Source organism: Salvelinus fontinalis, chromosome 32 (assembly GCF_029448725.1).
Source record: "Salvelinus fontinalis isolate EN_2023a chromosome 32, ASM2944872v1, whole genome shotgun sequence".
Classification (NCBI taxonomy): domain Eukaryota; kingdom Metazoa; phylum Chordata; class Actinopteri; order Salmoniformes; family Salmonidae; genus Salvelinus; species Salvelinus fontinalis.
The window spans coordinates 42015786-42042830 of NC_074696.1; the positions used below are offsets into that span (position 1 = coordinate 42015786).

General features: G+C 44.3%; 1 protein-coding gene across 1 annotated transcript; it reads right to left on the reverse strand.

Annotated features, from left to right (window-relative positions):
- On the reverse strand, positions 1-25588 carry LOC129831382 (TGF-beta receptor type-2-like). Its single transcript, XM_055894735.1, has 7 exons — positions 25287-25588; positions 18130-18280; positions 17294-17484; positions 14543-15315; positions 13735-13876; positions 1506-1630; positions 1-1163 (listed from the first exon to the last, which is right to left on the reverse strand). Exons 1-7 carry the CDS (start codon positions 25357-25359, stop codon positions 972-974), a joined length of 1647 nt encoding a protein of 548 aa, XP_055750710.1. The 5' UTR covers positions 25360-25588; the 3' UTR covers positions 1-971.
- Positions 25589-27045: the final 1457 nt, after the last annotated feature.

A 27045-nucleotide genomic window follows, 5' to 3' on the forward strand; every position in this document is an offset into this window, starting at 1 on the left:
TTTAAAAGAGCAGAATACTGAAAATCTTTAATTAAGACTTTTAATGTTATACATAGACAGGGTTTAGAGATCTTTAATTGAGAAAGGATCAAGTTCCCTTCCTTGTCATTATATTTCAATGTCTTGTATCAGTCACTGCTGGACTGAAACTACATGTAAAGTACTTCCGGTTGTCCTTTTGTTATGATATCTGTATTCCCTTTATCATTCTCTGTTGATTAAATACACTTTCTTTTATAGCTCCGGGTTCCTCGGAGTAAAATATCTATATTCCCCTTTTTCTCATCTCGGGCTGAATTCACTCTTTCGTTTACAGTTCATAGTCCTTGGGATATGATATCAGCATTCCCCTGGGCTTATTGGCCTGGAATCATTTTCGATTGCATAGCTCGGTCCTTTTATCATTTCCAGAAATGAAACGTTCACCTTGCTTTTTTTATATTGCGCCATCCTCCAGTCCCTTTTGTCATCCAATGCCACCTTTAAAAATGTCAAAAACACCCAGTCGAAAACTGGCTAAAATGTTATTAGTGTTACCAGTACTGACTGCTCTCTTACTTTCCCACATTGGTAGCCCTCTTTCCTATAACTGCACTGTATTGTCATCATGAATATACAGTAACGGAATATACACAATTTGGTATGCATAGCTATTAATAAAGTGCAAACAGTATTTAGTTACGAAGGCTGTATATTTCCCCCAGTCCAGTCATGGCTTGATCCGTCTTTGGAGCAACTGCTGTAAATCTTTAAAAACACCATCACTTCCTTTCTGATTGGTTTGTTCAGTCGTGTTACCTTTTACATGCATGACACACCACATCCAATTTGTTTGCTCCTTGGAGTCACAAGCAGGACAAATACACAGAGCACATACACAGACTCTCCACTTGAATCTCTCTCAGCTGCTTGGTCGCTTGTAGTTATCAGCCTCCCCAGCAGGGGGCATTGTAGTTTCTGAGGCATACTTCCTACTTCTCAATCTCTTCGATCTCCGTCACAGAGACGTCCTGGGGGATCTTCTCCTCGGAATTGCTGCGTCCAGACAGCTTGTCTGGGTGCTCCATGTCGTTGAAGCGTTCGGCCACACACTGAGCAGTCAGCCTGGCCTCGGGGTCGTGGTCCCAGCACTCGTCTATGGTGCCGCACACCACCTGGATGCCCTGAGAGAGGCGCAGTGGAGCACAGAGACACATAGTCAGCAGCAGTAGACAGATACTGGAGTAGAAGTTGGCCCTAATCACAGATCTAAGATCAGATTATACTATGAAAAAAATTGCTGAACCTGTATCTGTGATTGGGGCAACTTCAACCTAATCCTCGTTATTGTTTAAAAAAAAGAAAGAAGAATGCGCAAGTAAATGATGCAATCATTATTCTGCGCATGTGTGCATTATGCACCTGCAGTATGTGCGTGTGTGTGTGTTTGTGTGCGTGTATTTAGTCCTACGTGTGTGTAAGGATGCGTCAGTGAGTGCATATTGAAAGCAGGCCTTGTTACTTACTGGGTGGTTCATCCAGCTGCTGGGGATCTCTGGCCTCCCTCTGTCTCTGAGAACGCTGTCCTTCATACTCTCCACACACGGGTGCTCCCTCACCTTACCGAAGGGCGGCTCGTAGTCCTTCACCTCTGTACACAAACACACACAGAGCTGTACATTTGAGACAGGAGCCAGAGAGATAGAGATGTCAAAACACTCATATGGTACAGGTTACTAGAGGTAGGTTCAGAAACAAACACACACAGAGCTGTGTATTGTTTTGTTTATATTCAAATGTAGCTCTACCCTCACTATATGATTTTCCATGAAAGTAGACAATAAAGTTTGTATACGCAAACAGAAACAGAGAGACACAGACGTCCAAAAGATACATATGTTAAAGGTTTATAGGATGAGGGGCCAGGGAAAACCTGCCGGAGAAAAACAGTCAATATTATTGCCTTTGGTCTCGGTGAGAATGTGCTTGAAACAACTCACCAACTCAGCGTTGGCTCAGTGTCAGCTATCTTATAACGCGGCATCCAAGATACTCGTCAAGCCCTATGCCGGAATACAGTTTACTCAGGCAGAATACTAAAAGAGTTGGCTTGGGATGATGCAGAGAACTATTTATCTTCAGATAGATCTGATCTGTCCTTTGGGTAGAGGCAACAAATCAAACGCGAGTGTACTATGAAGAGTGGAGCTCTTGTATAAAAAACATTTGTCTCAGAAAAGTCCAAAGGGGGTAATTAAAGTAGTCTGACGGAAACTGTGTGAGAACCCGAGCGCTGAAATGGAACTAAGAGTCACTTTCCAGGAGATTTCCGACGATAAAAAAAATGGTATGCGAGTAAGTCAATTATCCTCAATAGCGCCATATTGCAAAAACATTCCCGTACAATGACATGGAACCGTCGTGAGACGGAGCCAACTGAAAACAACACGGTTATTCCGGGGACAAAGGCACTGTGGTATTAAGAAATATTTCCACAATGAACACCTGTACTGCGACTATTGTTTCACTTTTGCATTAGTTTAGTAATGCCATTGTGAACGGAACGAAGACATGGAAATGCAGTGGTATATGGATCACGATGAAAACCTTTCCCATCTCTTAACACAATCCCACAAGCAATCAAACCAATGATGAGTTGACCTGTTAAGAAACTGAAAGGCCCAGTGCAGACAAAAACGTGATTTTCCTGTGTTTTATATATATTTCCACACTATGAGGTTGGAATAATACTGTGAAATTGTGAAAATTATGATAATGTTCTTTTAGTGGAAGAGCTGTTTCTCCTGAAATGTCTGCCTGTTTTGGTCAGATAGAGCTTTGGTCAGCTATTTTGGTTTCTTTTTGACCATTTAAATTGAAAACAATCACAGTAAGGTACTTAATTGTTAAGCAGAAATGATTTGATATTGAGATAAAAATTGCTGCATTGGCCCTTTAAAGCTGGTGAGCTGTTTCCCTGTACAGTTCTGTAATACTGTTCAATTCTGAGTGAATTCTGTCTGACAGTTGAGAAACGGGCGATCCCTGCCCAGAAGAGAGGCCTCACAGGAAGTCCAGATGCACACAGACAGGAATTGGACGCTAGGTCACGGCTTGGGCCAACAGCTGACTCCACAGGCATGAGCATCCTGTTTTGACAAGAAGATTTCCCTCGTTTCAGTGTTTAAGAGAAATACACCCATCCACCCGCCCGCCCATCTGTCATTATTCAAGCGAGTAAAGCAATAACGTTAGAGGATCTGGGTACTGTAACAAGAGCACAAGTGGGAGCCAATTTCTAAAACAATTGTGAAATGTTGTTTATCGTCTTAATTCTAAAACAGTAGCTCCCAAAATATGCCATAGGAATCGCTAAGTCCACACCCTTTATCTGGGTAGCCGGAGAGTAGAGCATTGCAATAGTCTAATGCTTTTGTCACATCTTGATTAGACTATCGCGATGCTCTATTTTCCGGCTATCCGGATAAAGCACTAAATACACTTCAGTTTGTGCTAAATACGGCTGCTAGAATCTTGACTAGAACCCAAAAAGTTGATTATATTACTCCCTACACTGGCTTCCTGTTAAGGCTAGGGCTGATTTCAAGGTTTTACTGCTAACCTACAAAGCATTGCATGGACTTGCTCCTACCTATCTCTCCGATTTGGTCCTGCCCCTACATACCTACACGTACGCTACGGTCACAAGACGCAGGCCCTAGAATGTCTAAAAAAACAGCTGGAGGCAGGGCTTTCTCCTATAGAGCTACATTTTTATGGAATGGTCTGCCAATCCACGTGAGAGACAAAGACTCGGTCTCGACCTTTAAGTCTTTACTGAAAACTCATCTCTTCAGTGGGTCCTATGATTGAGTGTAATCTGGCCCAGGGGTGCGAAGGTGAACGGCAAGGCACTGGAGCGACGAAACGCCCTTGCTGTCTCTGCCTGGCCGGCTCCCCTCTCTCCACTGGGATTCTCTGCCTCTGACCCTATTACGGGGGCTGAGTCACTGGCTTACTAGTGCTCTTCCATGCCGTCCCTAGAAGGGGTGCGACACGTCGTGCCAGTTTTTTTCCCCTCTATACTCGGCTTCAGTGGGTTGAGTCACTGACGTGATCTTCTTGTTCGGTTTTGCGCACCCTCAGGCTCGTGCGGTGGAGGAGATCTTCGTGGTCTGGTGATCTCCCTCTAGTGGTGTGGGGGCTGCTTTGGCAAAGTGAGCGGGGTTATATCCCGCCTGGTTGGCCCCATCGGACAGGGCCCCCCCCCCCCCCCTTGTCTCAGCCTCCAGCATCTATGCTGCAATAATCTATGTGCTGCGGGGCTATGGTCAGTCTGTCCTATCTGGTGTAATTCTCCTGTCTTATCTGGCGTCCTATGTGACCTTAAGTATGCTCCCTCTAATTCCCTAAATCTCCCTATTGACATGACTGTGGCGTCATATAAAAGAAGAGGTTGTGCTCTTTAAAAGTACGTTAACCCGTACTTGTCATGTGTTCTTTGTTTTTGAGCTATGTCTGTTTGTTTGAAACGTGTGAGAAAATGAGTTGTATCTCGAAAATTCTCCGCAAACTACAGCAGCATTCTAGAAGTCTATTGGGGTCTAAAGGGTTAAAGCATATCCCTTTCCTATTGACTCACATACCTGTATTAGAACTGTTAAGAACGCCGTTGATGATAACTGACATATTGTCTGTATCACTCTATCACTGTGAGTTGTCATAGGACATGAGAAAAGTCTGAAATAGTCTCAACAAGTGAATCAGGAAAATATCTCAACATTCCCGCTCTGGTATTTCCCACTGATTTCCTCTTGCTGGTTTGCAATGTTAATACAGTACATTTTTGGCAGCTCAGACATGTTTCCATAGGTTTAGACTCATGGCCAGACTGTTATGTCTTTATTGGATCTCATCACCACACTGCCTCTCTCTCCCTCATGCTATTAACCATCAGGTCTCAGTCTGGTTTCCTGGTTCAGAGCCTGACATGTTTAAGTTACTGTGCAGCCCCAGTCATCTGTTTGTTACTATGGCTCATTCTAGAGACTCCTGTTCAAACTGTACTCTGTGGTTGAGCAAGCATGCCACCACCTGAGTATATCTGAACCACCTGAGTGTATCTGAACCACCTGAGTGTATCTGAAAAATCTGAGTGCATGTGAACCACCTGAGTATATCTGAACAACCTGAGTATATCTGAACAACCTGAGTATATCTGAACAACCTGTGTATATCTGAACCACCTGACTATATCTGAACCACCTGAGTATATCTGAACCACCTTATTACAATTGCAAAAGTATTCATCCCCCTTGGCGCGTTTCCTATTTTGTTGCATTAGAACCTGTAATTTAAATATATTTATTTGGATTTCATGTAATGGACATACAAAAATAGTCCAAATTGGTGAAGTGAAATGAAAAGAAACCCTGAAAAGTGGTGCGTGCATATGTATTCACCCCTTTGCTATGAAGCCCCTAAATAAGATCTGGTGCAACCAATTACCGTCAGAAGTAACATAATTAGTTAAATAAAGTCCACCTGTGTGCAATCTAAGTGTCACATGATCTGTCACATGATCTCATTACATATACACCTGTTCTGAAAGGCCGCAGAGTCTGCAACACCACTAAGCAAGAGGCACCACCAAGCAAGTGGCACCATGAAGACCAAGGAGCTCTCCAAACAGGTCAGGGACAAAGTTGTGGAAAGTACAGATCAGGGTTGGGTTATAAAAAAATATCTGAAACTTTGAACATCCCACGGAGCACCATTAAATCCTTTAATAAAAAAATTGAAAGAATATGGCACCACAACAAACCTGCCAAGAGTGGGCCACCCACCAAAACTCACAGACTAGGCAAGGAGGGCATTAAATCAGAGAGGCAAGAAAGACACCAAAGATAACCCTGAAGGAGCTGCAAAGCTCCACAGCAGAGATTGGAGTATCTGTCCATAGGACCACTTTAAGCCGTACACTCCACAGAGCTGGGCTTATTGGAAGAGTGTCCAGAAAAAATACATTGCTTAACTAAAAAATAAGCAAACACGTTTGGTGTCTGCCAGAAGGCATGTGGGAGACTCCCCAAACATATGGAAGAAGGTACTCTGGTCAGATGAGACTAAAATTTAGCTTTTTGGCCATCAAGGAAAACGCTATGTCTGGCGCAAACCCAACACCTCTCATCACCCCGAGAATACCAATACCATGGTGGCAGCATCATGCTGTAGGGATGTTTTTCATCGGCAGGGACTGGGAAACTGGTCTGAATTGAAGGAATGATGGATGGCGCTAAATACAGGGAAATTCTTGAGGGAAACCTGTTTCAGTCTTCAAGAGATTTGAGACTGGAACGGAGGTTCACCTTCCAGCAGGACAATGACCCTAAGCATACTGCTAAAGTAACACTCGAGTCGTTTAAGGGGAAACATTTAAATGTCTTGGAATAACCTAGTCAAAGGTCCGACCTCAATCCAATTGAGAATCTGTGGTATGACTTAGATTGATGTACACCAGCGGAACCCATCCAACTTGAAGGAGCTGGAGCAGTTTTGCCTTGAAGAAAGGGTAAAAATCCCAGTGGCTAGATGAGCCAAGCTTATAGAGACATACCTCAAGAGACTTGCAGCTGTAATTGATGCAAAAGGTGGCTATACAAAGTATTAATTTTGGGGGGGTGAAGAGTTATGCACGCTCAAGTTCTGTTTTTTTGGTCTTTTTTCTTGTTTGTTTCACAAAAAACATTTCGTTTTTTCAAAGTGGTAGGCATGTTGTGTAAATCAAATGATACAAACCCCCCCCAAAAAATCTATTTTAATTCCAGGTTGTAAGGCAACAAAATCGGAGAAACGCCAAAGGGGATGAATACTTTCCCAAGCCACTGTATATCTGAACCACCAGAGTATATCTGAACCACCTGAGTGTATCTGAACCAGAACATGCCAGTTCACATCAAAGTTGAAATAAGATAAAGAAAAGGAGAAGAGAGAATGACCAATGTAAACCCACAGACATACAGTACCCCTCAGGCACATAGGAATGTGGTATTCATCATACACTACTTTGTTTTGGTTAATTTCTTGTGCACTATCTGGTAGATATTAGGATTTCAGTCATCTTAAATAATTCAAGAAAACAGATCCTCATTGAGCTAACAAAAGTCTGCTTCGCAATCTGAAGCCAACACAGCAGCAGGAATCTGTTGGAGATGCTGTAGTCTCAATAAGAGTCACAGCTTGACTATGGAGCTCGACACTCTCTCCCTCCCTCTTGGAGAGCGATAATCTATTCTTTTATACTCCTCTCCTCTGATGGTTTTGATTAAGATGAAAGCGTGTGGCGATGGCTCTGACACTTGTTTTATGTTCCTCACAGGTTGTTAAAGCCCTGGGTGACAGACAGACAGAAAACCAGCCAGCAAGCCAGACAGACAGAAAGACATACCCTTACGGAAAAAAAACATGAATTTCACATGAACACGTGAAGTGTTCCAAAAACACGTTTTCATGTGATCGCATGCTCTTACATGTATGTGAAGTTAAGGTGATGACACGTGACAACGTTTAAAGTAAGATGTGATAACACAAAACTACACCTGAAAAGTGTTCCAAAAACACTTTTTTACATGAGTTCACAGTTTAAATTTCATGTCAAATCATGTGGTTTTTCTGTAAGGGTAAGGACAGACCGAAAAGACAGACAGACAGTTTGCCAGACAGCTAGCCAGACAGACAGACAGCATGGGGCCCATTCAGGCTTGACGTGAGGCCATGACATCTGGATAGCAGCCGCCCTCCACTCTACTCTAACCCTGTCTTCTCCCTCAGGGGAGTGGAGGCATTTCTCCTACAGTGGGATGGTCAACAGCACCGTTCTCCCATTCCTCCCTAACCCCGCCTGGGAACACCCTCCCGTCTTTCCTGCTCCTCATTCCAGCCCTGCAAATTATATGGGAGAGACATTTCGGGAAAAGAGACGGCCCCGGGACGCTGTCTTTTATTACTTTCTTTCAGAGTTTTTCTTTTTACTTGTCCTTACTTTTACTTTAGAGGATAAACTGTGCATTGTGTTGGCTGCTGCTGCCTACCCCGAGGTCGCGACTGGCACTGTTGACAGACAGGCACGTTCGTACCGCGTGACAGACAGCGTGACAGATCCCAGATTATACAAAAGGCCCCGAAACTGTGACAAAGTGGCTGACTGACTGCCTGTGTTTATGTGGCAGTCTGCCAGGCAAGGCCGTGAGACGACAGGAACTGTTCTGACATCTGTCTGGCGGTGGCGGCTGAAGCAGACAGACAGGGAAGCCAACGCGGCTTCGCCTCCCAACTCATTATAATGATGCACTGAGAGGTGTCAGTCGGACTGTGTGTAGGGAAGAGGGAAGTGTGTGCGTTTTCTCAGTCGAGAGGACTGTCATGCCATCAGGTGTGTTCTCAGGTGAGCAGAGTTTTATGCCATCAAGATTGACTCTGAGCTGGGATCATAGCATGGGAAGCTTTTATTGAACGGATGACAAGTGGTACAAAAACGCACGTGCTGTGGTTTTGTGAGTGCCACTTTCGCTGACATAGATAGAAGATTTGATAAGATAGTCATTCTAACTCCGCAAACATTTTACCCCCAAGGGAATACCCAAACAAACGGTCAGTGCAGGACAGTAACGCTATTACACAAAATAAGGCAGCTTGCTGTATCAAGGTGGGAGACTAGCTAAATGCATGGTGGATGTATGTAATGTGTAATGCAATCATGCAGTGGTGGGGGGGTATTTATTACTATAGAGTATATGCTTCAGCACAAGAGACTTCTGAGAGAGAGAGAGGAAGGGAGAGAGACTGTGCCCTAGATAGTGGAGGCCTGAGGACATAGTGACCGACCTGGGTCTGTAAAGAATGTCTACTGCCTTGAAGCTGAAACCAGAGAGAAGTTATTGGAAACAATAACTGAATATCTGAATGTTTGGAGCGATAAGTGAATGAATGAATGAGTTCATGAGTGAACGAATGAATGAATGAACATAAAATTGTAACCATTCATGCGGTTTCTGAGTTGTCCTACTCAGTGGAATGCCTTGGTCTCTTGGACCAATGTAACCATAAGCCACTACTCACTTTTGCCAATCATGGGCCTAGATTCCCTTAAAACTCATCATCATCACCACAAATATGCTTTCTACTCCAGCAAGACACCAGCTAGGCTACAGCACATCCTCATGTAAACAAGACCAATATTGCCCCTCCATGGAACTGAATATAGTATTTTCAATATGTGTGTGTGTGCATTGCTCATTCCATGCAAAACAGGAAATTAACTATTTTCATTTCAGAGGTGTACCCACAGGGCACACATATTCTTCACCCCCTGCCAATGGAGGAAAAAGTGAGAGGGTCTAACAGGCCCGACCATTCCGCAATGTTGTCCTTCAGAGGGCTTTGGGGCAGCGCTCCCGCTCTGACTGTGTAAAAGGGACCACTAGGGACCAAAGGGGAAACAGGAAATGGCCACGCTGGAAGCAGGCGAGTACCAACACTAACATTTGATCGATCAACGTTCTGACACAATGGTCAAACGGGATCACCGGCAAGACAAGATAGACCACAGTGACACAGAGTGGATTGAAAAACAAATTCTTCCTCGTCACATGAAATATGGCCATGTGGCTTGCCGTAGGATGCCCATTAGATAGTCACCCAATTATATTCATTTCTCATATCCTGGCCGTGTTGTTCAGAGAGATGGCAAACAGGAAGAAGGGTCCTTAGATAAGGGAAGGCTGTTGTTCATTTATGAACTAACTGAGGATTAATTGTGTTTTTGACACAATTTGGTTTCTCTGAAATGGTTCCCACACCACATTTGTTTTATTTTACCCTTATTGTAACAGGTAAGTTGACTGAGAACACATTCTCATTTACAGCAACGACCTGGGGAATAGTTACAGGGGAAGGGAGGGGGGATGAATGAGCCAATTGGAAGCTGGGGATGATTAGGTGGCCATGATGGTATGAGGGCCAGATTACAATAGGTGCAATAGTATTTTTAGTGACCACAGAGAATCAGGACACCCGTTTAACGTCCCATTCGAAAGACAGCACCCTACACAGGGCAATGTTCCCAATAACTGCCCTGGGGGAATTGGGATATTTCTTTGTCTACGTACTCCCGCACCTGTTTTGGTAAAAAGCTAAGGGATGGGACTGGAGAAATGTAACGACTCCTAAATTCGTAGAAAGACCTATGGATGCAAGGATTGACCATCCATGATATCAAAATGATAACTAACAATTTTTTAGGCTATATAGTGTTTGTTCACATTAACTTGTTTACAAACATTGGAGTAAAACAAGCTTATATTTTGGCTTTTTGAACTACGCTCATGAGACATTTATAAGTTATATTCTTCAAGAATCATTGGGTAAAATGGATGTAGCGATTGCTGATTGCCCCTTTAAGCAGTCATGAGTAGTGCTGTGGACATCATGACATTTTGTCAGCCGGTGTTATTCAAACAAATAACTGCTGGTCTCAAGGTAATTTACCATTAATTAACATAAACAAACTTAGCATCTCCTGGCTTCCACGCACAGCCTACAAGCCTACAGCCTACAAGCCACTGACCTTTGGAGCATCTACATTTAAAAAAGTCTTAATACATCCATGAAATATAGCCTACACCATCACAATAAATCCCTTATTTATTTTAGACTGGTCTGATATGATATGAAGAAAATGTAGTCTATTTCAGAAGAACAGAATAGCATACTCTGAGTTGTCCTTATGTTAGGCCCTGATCTGGCTATGCCATATGGCTGTGGGCTATACTAGTTCATTTAGCAGACAAGATTTGCTTAGAATTCCGTGGCATTGGCCTGCCGAGTGGTGCAGCGGTCTAAGGCACTGCTTGAGGCGTCACTACAAACCCGGGTTTGATCCCGGGTTGTGTCACAACCGGCCGAGTCCCATAGGGCGGCTCACAATTGGCCCACAGTCGTTTGTGTTAGGGGAGGGTTTGGCCGAGGGGGCTTTACTTGGCTCAGTGCGCTCTAGCGACTCCTTGTGGCGGGCCGGGTGCCTGCAAGCTGACTACGTCGTCAGTTGAACAATGTTTCCTCCGACACATTGGTGCGGCTGGCTTCCGGGGTTAAGGAGCGCGGTTTGGCGGGTCATGTTTCGGAGGACACATGACTCAACCTTCACCTCTCCCGAGCCCGTTGAGGCGTCACTACAAACCCGGGTTTGATCCCGGGTTGTGTCACAACCGGCCGAGTCCCATAGGGCGGCTCACAATTGGCCCACAGTCGTTTGTGTTAGGGGAGGGTTTGGCCGAGGGGGCTTTACTTGGCTCAGTGCGCTCTAGCGACTCCTTGTGGCGGGCCGGGTGCCTGCAAGCTGACTACGTCGTCAGTTGAACAATGTTTCCTCCGACACATTGGTGCGGCTGGCTTCCGGGGTTAAGGAGCGCGGTTTGGCGGGTCATGTTTCGGAGGACACATGACTCAACCTTCACCTCTCCCGAGCCCGTTGGGGAGTTGCAGCAATGAGGCAACATTGAAAAAGGGGTACAAAAATATAAATACAAATCTGTGGCATTATTTTATAGTATGAAGAATACAATATCTCCAAACGATTTGAGGGCGGCTATTCTGTGTTGAACGGTTAACAAAGAAACTGGTACTTCTACATGCTTAATTTAGAGTTATTTATGTTACTTTAGTTGTGATACAAACGTTGGGAGAAGTTATCAAAACATATAGGCCTATGGGCTAGGCTACATGAGGTGTGCGACTCTGCTGTTGGATCTGACAATTCATCTTGATGGTTGTACATTTGTCTCAAATAAACCTTTGAAGGACCTCGGCATAAAAAATAAATTAAAAAAACTATATAGGGATTACAAAAAAAAAGGACATTAAATGAGTGGGTTGAGTCACTGACGTGATCTTCATGTCCGGTTTTGCACCCCCTCGGGCTCGTGCTGTGGGGGAGATCTTAGTGGGCTATACTCATCCGTCTCAGGGTAGTAAGTTGGTAGTCTGTTGATATCCCTCGTGTGGTGTGGGAACTGTGATTTGGCAAAGTGAGCGGGGTAATATCCTGCCTGGTTGGCCCTGTCCGAGGGTATCGTTGGACGGGGCCCTAGTCCCCCGACCCCCCCCCCCCCCCGTCTCAGCCTCCAGTATCTATTCTGCAATAGTCTATATTCAGGGTGGCTAGGTTCAGTCTGTTATATCAAGTGTAATTCTCATGTCTTATCTGGTTTCCTGTGTGACCTTAAGTATGCTCCCTATAATTCTCTCTCTCTCTCACTCCCTCCCTCCCTCCCTCCCAAAGGACCTGAGCCCTAGGATCATGGCTCTTGGCTGTCCGCCGATCCACCTGGCCGTGCTGCTGCTCAAGTTTCAACTGTTCATAATGCAGCTACGGAACCCTGACCTGTTCACAGGATGTGCTACCTTGTCCCGGACCTGTTGTTTTCACTCTCTCTCAACCACACCTGCTGTCTTGACCTCGGAATGTTCGGCTATGAATGGCCAACTGACATTTACTCCTGAGGTGCTGACCTGTTGCACCCTCTACAACCACTATGATTATTATTTAACCCTGCTGATAATCTATCAACGTTTGAACATCTTGAAGAACAATCTGGAATTAATGGCCATGTAGAGGACTGGCCACCCCTCAGAGCCTAGAGCTTTCTTCCTAGGTTCCTGCTTTTCTAGAAAGTTTTTCCTAGCCAACGGAAAAACTTCTACATCTGCATTGCTTGCTGTTTGGGGTTTTAGGCTGGGTTTCTGTATATGACTTCTGACGATTTTGATTTGATAAAGTCGCAAAAAAAGGCATGCGCTGTTTCTTGCCTTAAGCTGGACATCATTCACAAGTGATAATATATCACTCACAAGTGAAAGGCTAATATTGTGACCCATCAGACTATTCTTGATTTATTGTCTTTACATATACTAAATGATATATGAGTGAAATTGATTTAGAATGGACCGTTATCATGCACTTCTCTATCATGCACCTACAGTATATTTAAATAGTGAATGCAGGACACTATTCCCATGGTTTATGTTCATGCAGGTAGGCTGAAAAGAGAAGCAATGTGCTTCATATTAGGAATGTCGAGAAATAAATATAGTAGGCCTAGCCTATTGAAAGTTGATGGGATCCTCCTCATTCTAATAGAGGCCATCACTCTGTTTTCTCACGCAATTGCATAGCCTATAGAAATGTTGCGCAACATGAGCTCATGGGCTCTCATGAATAGTTTGATTCGATTTTCTAACACATTTGCATTGATGTCAGAGTGACTAGAGGGACAATAGAGCGCGGAGTACTGGCCAGTTAGCAAGTTTGGTAGGCTACTAATGACCATCAATCAGCAGCATCAGAGCTTGGAGAAGCCTAATTACCGTGACAAAACGGTCATGTGGAGTTTGACTGCCGTCCTGACTTGTGACTGCCGGTGTGGTGGTAATACGGTCACCGTAACAGCCCTAGTCATGACTACCTTCAGATAAACAAACCTGTGATTATTTAACAGTGAACACCTGTATTTTTCACAAACATTTTGTCAAGGTCCTGAAGGAATTTCAGGAATGTGTGACTACAATTGCGGGCACCTTTTACGGAGAAGTACACCTACTCTATATCACTTACACAAGGTCACAAATAAAAATCAATTGGCTACAGTCTAAAGCAGCTCCTTCACGTGATTGGTCAGACGTCATGTGGTTTTACTTTACCTCCAATGGCGTTGCACCTGGAGGTGATCTCCCACAGTACCAGGGCCATGGAGTAAACGTCTGTCTGCTTGAACGACTCAATGTTTTCCAGGTTGATCCTGGACTCCAGCACCTCAGGGGCCATGTACCTGGCAGTGCCCACCTGTAGGGTAAGACCAACAAGGACAAGATGTTAGCCTACTCAGTGGATATTATCAAACCGGTTCTGTTCTATTCTATTCTATTCTATTATTTTCTATTCTACTCTGTTTTGTTCTGTTCTATTGTATTCTGTTCTGTTATATTCAACTCTATTCTAATGCTATTTACAGTAGAATATGCATGATTGCTTCCAGAGGTAGTACTGTACAGTACCATGCACCACTACAATTCAACTGCAATTTTAACTGACAGCCTGGTCTGATACATGTCTTCCCTCTTTCTTGCCCCCACTGTATTATAAGACACTGCGAAGAGGCAATGGGTGCATTAGACACCAAAGGGGCACCCTCTAAAGAAGCTCACGATGACTACGTTTCATCACAACGTCACAACGACCCTGTCCTACTGCTGTACAACAGTCTAATGGTTCTATTAGAACTCCATCAGCCCGGTTTGCCTAGTGACTGTAATAAAACAAAAAGTCCTAGCAGCACTTCCTCTATGGATATTACTAATCTGTTGTCCAGAAGAGGAGCCCGCATGGGTAAGCAAGCCAGTCTGAAATGGCACCCTATTCCCTATATAGTGCGCACTAATCATAGGCAATATGGTACCATTTTGGATGCACCGTGAGTGGAAAGGAGAGACAGGAGAGAAGAATCTGTACCTGCCCACTGTTGGCCAGCTCGTCCACAGACAGCGAGTTGTCCAGACGCAGACCCAGTCCGAAGTCACACAGGACACAGGTGAGGTCCCCCTTCACCAGGATGTTGGAGCTCTTGATGTCCCGGTGGACGATTGGCACCTTGTAGCGTCCGCACAACGTGTGGTCACTATGTAGGTGGGCCACGCCCCTTGCCAGCGACCCGCCCAGCACCCAAAGGTCGTCCCAGCTGATGACGTGGCGCGTCAGGTACTCCTGGAGGTTGCCCCGGGGGTGGTAGGCCGTGATCAGCCAATACTGTTTCTCCACCTTGTGGTCCTCTGCGGTCAGGAAGTGCAGGACATTCTCGTGGCGCAGGTCGGCATCCGAGAAGATGTCCTTCTCGTTCTTCCACGAGGCATATTCCTCGTCTGCGAAAATTTTGACGGCAACGGTCTCGAAGTGCTCGCCGGCCCCCGCGGCGCCCTGCTTCAGCTTGGCCTTGTAGACCTCGGCGAAGCGGCCCTTGCCCACCTGGGCGTCCAGCTCGATGGGGAGGAGCTCCGTGTTGTGGTTGAGGTTGTTGGCGTGCGTGGAGCTGCTGTCCGAGCCGTCGTCGTCCATCATGATGGCGTGGGCATCACTGAAGTCGAGCGGCGTCTTCTTGCGCTTGGCACCGGCGCGGCGCTGGTGGTAGATGCGGTACCAATAGAAGGATGTGATGACCAGCACGGCCAGAACCAGCAGAGGAACCAGGCTGACCAGGATCACCGACACCACCTGGAAGTCCAGGGAGTCTAGGGTGGAGAGGAAAGACGAGAGGAAAAGATACAACAGGGTAGATGTTATCGATTAGTTTTGCAATACATTGCCTATTCAGTTGAAATATTGTAGAATATACCTATTCTGTAACATACAGTTGGCCCACCCCCCTAGTTAGGTATATTCTACAATACTTTTAAAATGATCCACCTCTGCAATATTAGAACTCTTCAGCCATCATACTCTGCTCTAAAACTTGAGCATATTTTCACAATGACCTTTTCACTCACTATGAGTAGCTGGACTGGCCACGAAGGTGAAGATCAAAGAATAGTCTGTTTGTTGATTGAACTTATTAAGAGCCCACTGCATAAAAAACTATGATCACAAAGGACTATGGGGGATACATGACGTGTGCAGTAGCCTATACTTTGACGTTTTGACAGTTCAGTTGCACTTGAACATCATACTGTACATTACACTCCAGCTCCTTCAGCGCTCGAAAATCAACCGGAAGTAGTCAAGTAGCTATGTCGTCTCAGAGCATCTTGCTACGCGCCACGCAGCCTGCTCCTTTCCAGCAAAGCAGAGGAACCTAACACTTCCATGAAGAATGTCAGTAAGCATCTGGAAGCGACGAAGCTGAAGTTAGCTTGCTGGTCTGTTAAACACACAAATAGGCTGTAACCATGCCCAAGTCAACCACATATTGTGTTCCCTTTATAGACCTAGTCTATGTCTGATTCTTATACTTTTACGGAGTGATGTCGGTGTCTGCTAGACAGAGTAATCTGGTGAACGTTTATGTATATGCTATGTTTATGATCCTATTTCTGGGGATGGCAGAAGTCTCGTAGAAAACGGTAATAAAACGCAACGTGTCACGCGAAATTCCAGACCCCAGATCAGTTAGGATTTAAAGGGTGGTAAATGAGTCATTAACACGTTGTCTGAACAGGCAGACTGTGACAAGTGCTGCTGGGGTTCTATAAATACAGACAGAGATATTAGGAACATGTTTGGCAGTGGAGGATTGTGTGTGTGTGCGTGTGTGTGTGTGCGTGCATTTGTGTGTTTGTGTGTCTATGAATGTTTCTGTGTATACAGAGCAGCAAGTACCCGTCAAGCCCTCACTCACTCGCTCCTTTTTTTCAGACAGGAAACCACATGTCTGAAATCTTCCACCGTGGCCTCAGCGGAGTTTGTTTTCTTTTTCTCAGAGCGAGAGAGAGAGAGGCGATCCGTCACAACAAACCTGTCCCTGTGCCTCTGCCATCTCTCAGCAGATACGGCCGACAAAGGAAGGGCTTCCTAGTTACTAACCCCGCTTAGGGCCAGGTTTGACAATATCGATTGTATTAATACATGGCACAAGCTGATTTTTTCCCCATTCATTTCTGTTACATGTTGTCATATCAGTGTTGTCATATCAGCGTGGTCATATGGTATGCTGTGAACATGAGGTTAGACAGTGTGCAGCAGAGCTATCCATCTTCCACAGTGAGGGGAAATGTTTTTCCATGACATCGATGTTCCCGATGTGCAGATGCTTTTAACTTTGGGCTACGGAAAGTCAAGTCTTGAAAATGTATCTCTGTGTTATTACTGCTTGGATGCTGTAGTCAAAATACATTTGATTCCAAAATTATAACGAAAGACTACAGCCAAAAGGCCTCGGCGATGCGGAACCTGTTTACAATCTTGTATTTGGTGGGTGTACAACAGTACACACGTTAGCATTCATGTGACACCTTACATGACAACCTAATAAGGAATTGCATAAGCGTTTATTACAACATATGGTAGAAGAACATGTGTGAGTTACGTCAAAAGTGTTAGTAAACTACATAACAAAATCTTAGCCATGACATAACAGGTGACATAGCATCACATAGGGACTCACAGAAGGTGAAGAAGACACGGTCGTTGCACTCGTTTAACCAATCATAACGCCAACAAAAGGCAATCTTGGGCATGACATAACAGGTGACATAACCCTATATAGGGACTCACAGGGGGTGAAGAAAATGTGGTCGTTGCACTCGTCCTCGGAGCAGGAGCAGATGAAGAACTGGGAACCCATGCCATTCCTCTCCCTCATCTCACACTTGCTGTTGTTATAGTCCTCCAGCACCAGACCATGCAGCTTATGGGCTGGGTTGTGGCATATCGTGTCTATGGTGACATTGTCGTCTTTCTTCCTCCTGGAAACAAGACAACAGGAGCCATTAGTTCCACTCCAATTCATATTTATTAAACAGAGAGAACATTTAAGCTAGTGATAAATACAGTAATAAAAACGTTTAAAAATGTACATAACACAGTCTAAGCATTAGGGTAATGCTTTGAAACAGGGGTCAGGTTAGGTTGTACAGAATGTATCCCCCAGTTCCAAAATACCACCGTGCACGTGCAGTGAATAATCCTGAAGGTGCACAAATGGACCTACAAATGGGCTCCTCAGGTCTCCTGCTAGGTGGTGTGGAGCGTATGTAGTGAAACCCTTTTTAAGAGGTGTTGCTGTGAACATGGCGTTAGGAGTTCAACTGACTTCAGCTCCGAATGCTATGAATGTGATGAGATAATGTGGTATTGCCTTCAGCTTCGAACAGGAGGCCAAATCTAGTTCTCCACTTTTTCTACATTCACAAGGCAAATTTCACAACGATATTTGGTGGGGTTAACTAAACCTTGTTCACGGCAAATTTAGTTTTTAAATGACAAAGAAAGATGATTAATTTCTGCTTTGTCACACACGTACCCACTACCCAGCATGCTCTCCTAAGGTCAAGTTTAAAGGTCATTCCAACTCCCAATGAGAGATGATGAGGGGTGCAGTAGTCACTCACCAAATGCTGACACACACGTCCTCTGGATGGGGGCAGATGGATGTGATGCTACAGTCGGTCATACAGCTCCCTGTGCCCGTACAGCTGGTAGACTCAACGTCACAGAACTTACACAGACGCTTCAGCTTCAGCATAGTCATTGATGAGGCCACTGAGGTGGAGACACAAAGAGATAGGGGGAAAGACATTAGATTGATCGTTTATAAAGGGATACTGTTTCGTAAAGCAGTCAATAGTTTGTCTATTTAGGTTACTCATGTGTTGTGAAATATGTTCACTCTTCACTGCAGCCAAGATAAGACATTTGACCGGGATTAAATTTGATTGCGCTCGAATACAGCTTTTAAAGGCAATGTTACCGTGTTCGCGGAGATAGCATTCGAGGTAAACGCTGCAGATGTTGGCTCAAATGGAAATCCCCTTTAAATGTTTTGGCTTGAACCCCAGTCATTATTTGCTTTCTTAAATGGGCCTAAACTGTATTGACCCAGAGAAGATGATAACTTTGCTCGACTTAGGAAACTGACATTTCCCTCCAACTACACAGACAAACAAAAGGCTACAAACATTACAAAGGCGAACTTTCTCATCTAATATATTACATATTAATCTGAACCTCTCCTACACTGGAAGAGTTTGGCGTGTGGTATATCAGTGAGTACAGTGAAACATTAACCTCACATCTCAGTCCAGACTACGTGAAGGAATGTATCATTAGGGAGAGACTTGACAATTTCACTTTGAAAAGAATATGTGAAATAGACCAAAAGGAATGTTCCCTTCGGTACTACGTCTCTAAGAATAATTATTCCAAAAGACAGTTTTCAAAGCAAGTGATACATTTGTGTTCATGTGCTCTTCTCCAATTCATTCATTACAGTGTAACATGTACATTCATTTTTCAACCATATGTAAACTATTTCCCTCGAGCGCATATTCTACTGTGTGAACAATCAGCACATTCTGCAGTGCCATCTATCTACTATGGTCGTGTTCAGACTTGACTTCACACTCAGACTCAGTGGTGTGATGAGTGCCTGTGTGTGTTTGATAGTCATCTCTACTGAGACAACCACTAGACAGACAAAAAAACAAGCAAAGGGAACATTGAACATCAGTATATCTTTCAGTCGAGTAGTCTCTAATTTGCACATTTGATTAGTTGCTGTCTTGCCAATTCACTTTGGGAATATCAAAAAGCAGGAGATAATGTCGGAGTGTGTGTTTGTGAGTGAGAGCGAGAGAGAGAGAGAGAGAGAGAGAGAGAGAGAGAGAGAGAGAGAGACAGCGAAATAGATAAATAATAGAGTGTATAAATGTGTGTGTGTGCGCATTTGTGTGTTTAAAGTCTAGTCTAGGACGGCGCTCCTAGTGGCAGATTACTTTAATGCAGGGAAACTTAAATCAGTTTTACCAAATTTTTACCAGCATGTCACATGTGCAACCAGAGAAAAACTAACCCTAGACCACCTTTACTCCACACACAGAGATGCATACAAAGCTCTCCCCTGACCTCCATTTGGCAAATCTGACCATAATTCTATCCTCCTGATTCCTGTTTACAAGCAAAAACTAAAGCAGGAAGTACCAGTGACTCGCTCAATACGGAAGTGGTCAGATAACGCGGATGCTACACTACAGGACTGTTATGCTAGCACAGACTGGAATATGTTCAGGGATTCATCCAATGGCATTGAGGAGTACATCTCTTCAGTCATCGGCTTCATCAATAAGTGCATCGACGACGTCGTCCCCACAGTGACTGTACGTACATATCCCAACCAGAAGCCATGGATTATAGGCAACATCCGCATCGAGTTAAAGGCTAGAGTTGCCGCTTTCAAGGAGCGGGACACTAATCCGGACGTTTATAAGAAATCCCGCTATGGCCTCAGACGAACCATCAAACAAACAAAAAATACAGGATTAAGATTGAATCCTACTACACCGGCGTAAGAGCCGTAAGAGGATTCAATCTTAATCCTGTATTTTTTGTTTGTTTGATGGTTCGTCTGAGGGCATAGCGGGATTTCTTATAAACGTCCGGATTAGTGTCCCGCTCCTTGAAAGCGGCAACTCTAGCCTTTAACTCGACTACACCGGCTCTTACGCTCGTGGGAAGTGGCAGGGCTTGAAAAGTATTATGGACTACAAAGGGAAACCCAGACGTGAGCTGCCCAGTGACGCGAGCCTACCAGACGAGCTAAATGCCTTTTATGCATACTTCGAGGCAAGCAACACTGAAGCATTCACGAGAGCACCAGCTGTTCTGGATGACTGTGTGATAACGCTCTCGGTAGCTGATGTGAACAAAACCTTAAACAGGTCAACATTCACAAAGCCGCTGGGCCAGACGGATTACCAGAACATGTACTCAAAGCATGCACGGAACAACTGGCAAGTGTCTTCACTGACATTTTCAACCTCTCCCTGACCGAGTCTGTAATACCTACATTTTTCAAGCAGACCACCATAGTCCCTGTGCCCAAGGAAGCGAATGTAACCTGCCTAAATGACTACCACCCCGTGGAACTCACGTCGGTAGCCATGAAGTCGGTAGCCGCCGCCAGGTGGTAAGAGTAGGCAACAACACGTCCGCCACGCTGATCCTTAACACTGGGGCCCCTCAGGGGTGTGTACTTAGTCCCCTCCTGTATTCCCTGTTCACACACGACTGCGTGGCCAAACAGGACTCCAACACCATCATTAAGTTTGCTGACGACACAACAGTGGTAGGCCTGATCCCCAACAACGATGAGACGGCCTATAGGGAGGAGGTCAGAGAACTGGCAGTGTGGTGCCATGACAACAACCTCTCCCTCAATGTGAGCAAGACAAAGGAGCTGATCGTGGACTACAGGAAAAGGCGGGCCGAACAGGCCCCCATTAACATCGACGGGGCTGTAGTGGAGCGGGTTGACAGTTTCAAGTTCCTTGGTGTCCACATCACCAACGAACTATCATGGTCCAAACACACCAAGACAGTCGTGAAGAGGGCGCGACAAAACCTTTTCCCCTCAGGAGACTGAAAATATTTGGCATGGGTCTCCAGATCCTCAAAAGCTTCTACAGCTGCACCATCGAGAGCATCCTGACCGGTTGCATCACCTTCTGGTATGGCAACTGCTCGGCATCTGACCGTAAGACGCTACAGAGGGTAGTGCGAACGGCCCAGTACATCACTGGGGCCAAGCTTTCTGCCATCCAGGACCTATATAATAGGTGGTGTCAGAGGAAAGCCCGTAAAATTGTTAGAGACTCCAGTCACCCAAGTCATAGACCCCCCCCCCCTCCCTTTTGTAAACTGCTGCTACTCACTGTTTGTTATCTATGCATAGTTACTTCGCCCCCACCAACATGTACAGATTACCCCAACTAGCCTGTACCCCTGCACACTGACTCTGTACCCGGTGCCCCCTGTATATAGCCTCATTATTGTTATTCTTATTGTGTTCGTTTTAATTATTACTTTTTATTTTAGTCTACTTGGTAAATATTTTCTCAACTCTTCTTGAACTGCACTGTTGGTTAGGGCTTGTAAGAGAAGCATTTCACGGTAAAGTCTACACTTGTTGTATTCGGCGCATGTGACAAATAAAGTTTGATTTGATTTGCGTGTGTGTGCGCCACATGTTTTACATCCAAATAAATGATATTAGTTATCTACCTGTCCTTGCACTGTGTGGGCTGCTCTTGATAACCATTAGACTGCATGCTACTGTTTGGCTGATGTAAGAGAATACAAATCTCAGACACATGGCAACATCTGGAATTGAACTCTTCCAATCGCAATGAGTATGAGGAATTTCTGTTTTCACCACAATCACCATAGTGAAGTATGTGGGAACGGGGATCTTTTGGCTGCGAGATGGGGAGAGGACATCTCTATCTCTATCTTTAGGGCTCCCGGGTGGCGCAGCGGTCTAAGGCACTGCATCTCAGGTGTCATTACAGTCCCTGGTTCAATTCCCGGCTGTGATCGGGAGTCCCGTAGGACCGTGCAAAATTGGTCCGGTTTGGCTGGGGTAGGCTGTCATTGTAAATAAGAATTTGTTAACTGACTTGTCTAGTTAAATTAAACAAATTAAAAAATCTCTCTTGACTTTATCTATGTGTGCAAGCATTATTCAGTCCCAACCCCACAGGGGTCGTGTTATCGTATGAAGACTTGGTCCAACTTTACACACTGTCTGCGTGTGAAATGGCATCCTATTCACTATGTAGTGCACTATAAAGGGCATACAGGGTGCCATTTTGGACACACATACTGTCTGTTTAGTGAATAGCCATACTGTATCGTTGGTGAGAGGAACATAGTCCCCTTCCAGCAAAAATGTGTAATTTACTATTGCTGGGTTATGTTTGTCCACCTGTTACAAAAGCTAATCATAATTCAGAGAGTTATGCTTTGGAGGGCGCCAGTGAACGGTTGATTACCTTACATAAATGTTTTTCTGTAGTTACTTAATTGTCGCAATAACATGTGGACAGCACATTTTGAACATAAAATCAACTCTAGCCCCCAAACAGTCCACTTTGGTAAGGTAGGAAGGATCCAACAATCTTCAGGACTTTCTCACTGAGGGGTTGGAAAGTGAGAGCAAGAGAGAAAGAAAATGCAAGAGCGAGAGAAAGAGAGAGATTTTGCACCTAACTGCCAGATCACTCCCCTTTTTTCCCCATTTGCTCTCCTTCCAGACCTTTATGGAGTGTCTTTAGCATGAATAAAAACAGTAACGGACCAAAATCAGACGCTCCTAATTGTTAAAACAGAGATGAGGTGAAATGAAGTGAAAAGAGATGGAGGGAGAGATCTTACACACTGAATGACATCACTACCACATAACCACACGTTGAAGTATGATAGACTGCACAAACAGGAAGAGAAAGTCCAACCTTTTACTTGCATCAGCAGCGTCCTCGTGACACAACCAATAGTGAAAGTGGATTATTGACCGTCAACTAGGCCTGTCTGCATGTGCAGCTCGAGGATTTCCTCTCGAAGAATTTCAGTCGCCGAGAGCTAAGTTCAGCCAAGCGAAATGAGTGAGGATTGGGCCTGTGTCCAAAATGACAGCCTATTCCCTATGTAAAGCACTAGTTTTGATCAGGCAATGGTCAAAAGTAGTTTACTATATAGAGAATAGGGCACCATTTGGGACGCAGCCTGGGTCTCCGCTGTATTTGACCGGCTGGCAGGGGGCGAACCTGATAGAGCCACTTTGTCAGGTCACGTGACCAACCATGTCAAAATAATCAACCTTCTCTCTCTAAAGTCGGTAGAGGAGAGAGAGCAAATACGGTTCTCTGCCCTCCAACTTCCTCACAGTGCAGTAGTATACTGTATTACTCTATGCCAGAGAATATCAAGGCTACTGACTTAGGAGAGAATGTTGTACTCCTGTACCAGGACAAAACGCCTACTGTAGCTGTTCCCAATCTGCAGGGTGGAGTAGAGCTGCGGCTTAAAGCAACAGAAATACAACCTGCAAGTCTGAAAACCAGGGTAACTGGAGCAGATCATTCCACCTGCAAGTCTAAAAACCAGGGTAACTGGCGCAGATCATTCCACCTGCAAGTCTGAAAACCAGGGTAACTGGAGCAGATCATTCCACCTGCAAGTCTGAAAACCAGGGTAACTGGAGCAGATCATTCAACCTGCAAGTCTGAAAACCAGGGTAACTGGAGCAGATCATTCAACCTACAAGTCTGAAAACCAGGGTAACTGGAGCAGATTATTCAACCTACAAGTCTGAAAACCAGAGTAACTGGAGCAGATTATTCAACCTACAAGTCTGAAAACCAGGGTAACTGGAGCAGATCATACAACCTGCAAGTCTGAAAACCAGGGTAACTGGAGCAGATTATTCAACCTACAAGTCTGAAAACCAGGGTAACTGGAGCAGATTATTCAACCTACAAGTCTGAAAACCAGAGTAACTGGAGCAGATCGAGAGAAGCCACATCCACTGCAGCTGGCAGCATTCATAAGGCAGTACAGACAGTGAAGTAAACACGGTGTCAGGATATTGCAGAGGGATACTAGGCTACATTCTGTTATTGCTATTTCTAGGGTGTAGTGTACATGTCTGACTTGCTAAATCTTAAGCAAACAAATAAAGGCATTACATTTAAATTCTGCAGAGGAGTAGAATTTTGAATTTGGCCTGAAGTGGTTTGTAGTGTGTTATAGATTTATAACAGAACAGCTAAGAATGAACTTGGGCTGAGAGCTGGTAGTAGAGAGAGAGGTGGTAGAGTTAGGAGTAATTATATCATTAGAAAAACTCCTCTCAAAGTGTATGTTATTTAAGCCCAAGGAGGCGGGCTTTAGTGTGGATGAATGCTGGTAATTGTCACCCAGGGCAAAATATAATTGCAGATGTGGGGGAGAGAGGATTATTAGAAGTCAAAGCTGTTTGGTACCAATGGGACATGTTTGGAGTTGGAGACAGAGGCAAATAGATGACAATTTCTGATATGTCTACCTCGCAAATGATAGACCAAATATAATTCCAACATCCAGTGTCAACAACGCACATCAGCATGAAAAGTCCCATTGGTAGGACGAACCTGCATGTTTTCTACTGCAACAGGTGGCGTAGCTAGACCTCCTTCCACTGTGTTAAGCAACCACTTTAATACACAACATATACTACTTCCTCTTTACAAAAACATCATGCTACACACTCAAATGCTTTTCTGATGTGATTTCCTCTTGGAAAATACTAGTGCTCACTTGAATTATGGAACATATACATTATGTTCATAAACTCCAACCCCGCTTTAGTAAGAAATTAGGATTTGGGTATAAAATGTACCGCCGTTCCTGAATTCCTGATATTGAACAACACTGACTGCGTAGTTTGTATACATTAAATACTACTATGCATACAAATTGCAGTAACACCAGGCAATATCTTTGCGAGATTTAGCTCAAATGAGCTGAACATTTTGCCTTCCACCAAAATGTATAGTTTTATGTATGGCTTATGTTTGACCACCTGCTACAAAAATCTGAATGACGATTTTGAAGAAACGTGTGTCAACGTTCGTTACAACAACCTCATAAATGTTTCAATAATTACTTGATTACCTCGATAACACTAACCAACTACCAACATTCATAGGTTACTTTAAATAAACGTATAACTCACTTTTCTGTTCTAGAAGAATACTACCAAACATTATCGTTCCCCACCAGAAAGGGGAAAAACGAAGTAGCTCCATTTAGAAACGGACTATAAACTCCTCTTCTTTTCATTTACTAAAGCCTTGATAATAGTAAATATCCAGACTTTAATTCGAGACGTTCTTCGGATTTTCTTCGGTCTGCCTGTTGCTCTCATGCGTCTCTCAAACAGCCTCCGGTTAGAAAAGTAAATAGTTCAGGCAGAACTTGCCGTATATGAGTCAGACGGTATGTATGCACTTTTCATGAAACAGGAAATCTTCAGAAAGGGCAGGACTGTTTTTTCTTCTTCTCTAGGCTACTTCTGAACTTCTGGGCTTGTGGCTCACTGGTCTTGAAACATGTTATTATGGCCACAAAACTTATAGCAAGGCAAAACTTGAAATGACACGCTCCAAAATAGATGGCAATGACTTCAAAAGACGTGAGGATAAGTTTACATCCAAACAAAACGTATGAACTTAACACCTCTCTACTTACAATTCTGCAACATTGTTGAAGTTTTTACACACTTCACTGTGCCATTTACCATAACACACAAATGATTGATCAGCCAAAATACAGCTGTGTCTGATGTCAGAACATGTATGACAACATTACATAAGTTCTTTACTTGCTATACTAACACTTTTTCACATGGACCCCTGATACATTGTCCCCCTCCTGCATATCTCTCTTCCTGAGGAAAGCTATTATTCATCAGAGGGGGGGGGGGGGGGGGGGGGGGCAGTAGAGGTGGTGAGTGGCCTGGGTGAGTGCTCCTTGATGTTCCTCTGTGTTGGTTTGATGGGTGGCACTCAGGGGTTAAGTCAACTGTTAACACCCATAAATTAATGGTTTATTGCTGGGCTTCGCCAGCATATGTTTTCACTTGGCATACTCAAGCCATGATGTCAGGCTTCAGACCTGACCTTGTGAACTCTCTACAGATGTCGTCTCTACCTCTCTTCACAATAAGGTATTGCTGCCTTGCAATGCAATAAAAGTCACATAAAACACTCATAATAGTTATTTTTCTGTATTTATCCCATTGGCGAGATTTTCTGTATAAAATATGATTTGTTTATTGTGTGCAAACCTTTACGTTTTGTGGTGAGTGTGTGTTTTTGTCTGTGTGCGTTTGTGTGTGTGTGAACATGAGTGAATTTTTATTTATTTTTATTTTTAATTTAAACTTTCTTTAACTAGACAAGTCAGTTAAGAACAAATTCTTATTTACAATAACGGCCTACCCCGGCCAAACCAAGACCATGCTGGACCAATTGTGTCAACTAACAAATGTAGATCGGAGGGCCGTCAAACAAAATAGACCAATGAAGCGCGGGTAAACTGCGGGTGTATCTACAACTCTCTGAGGGCTGGATATGGCAGGGGGCCAATGCCCTCCGGCATGGCGCACGTCGTCTGCGTCGTTACACGTGCATGCATATGTGTGCATGTATATGAGTGTGCATACTGTCTTAAAAATATACACACATACACCACCCATGCACGTAGCACTCGCTTGCACAGGGTGCCCTACGCAGCCTTTTGGGTGCCCTACGCAAGATTTGCAAACATTTCAGTGGCCACCTCTTGACGGTGGAGAGAAAAATTACATTTTTAATGTTCATTTCCTGCAATTCTACACATTTTGCCATGGGGCGTAGAGAAAATGTTATAGTTTAAAGCAAGTTTTCTACATTTCTACACATTTTGCCATGGACGGAGAGAAAACTTCGCAC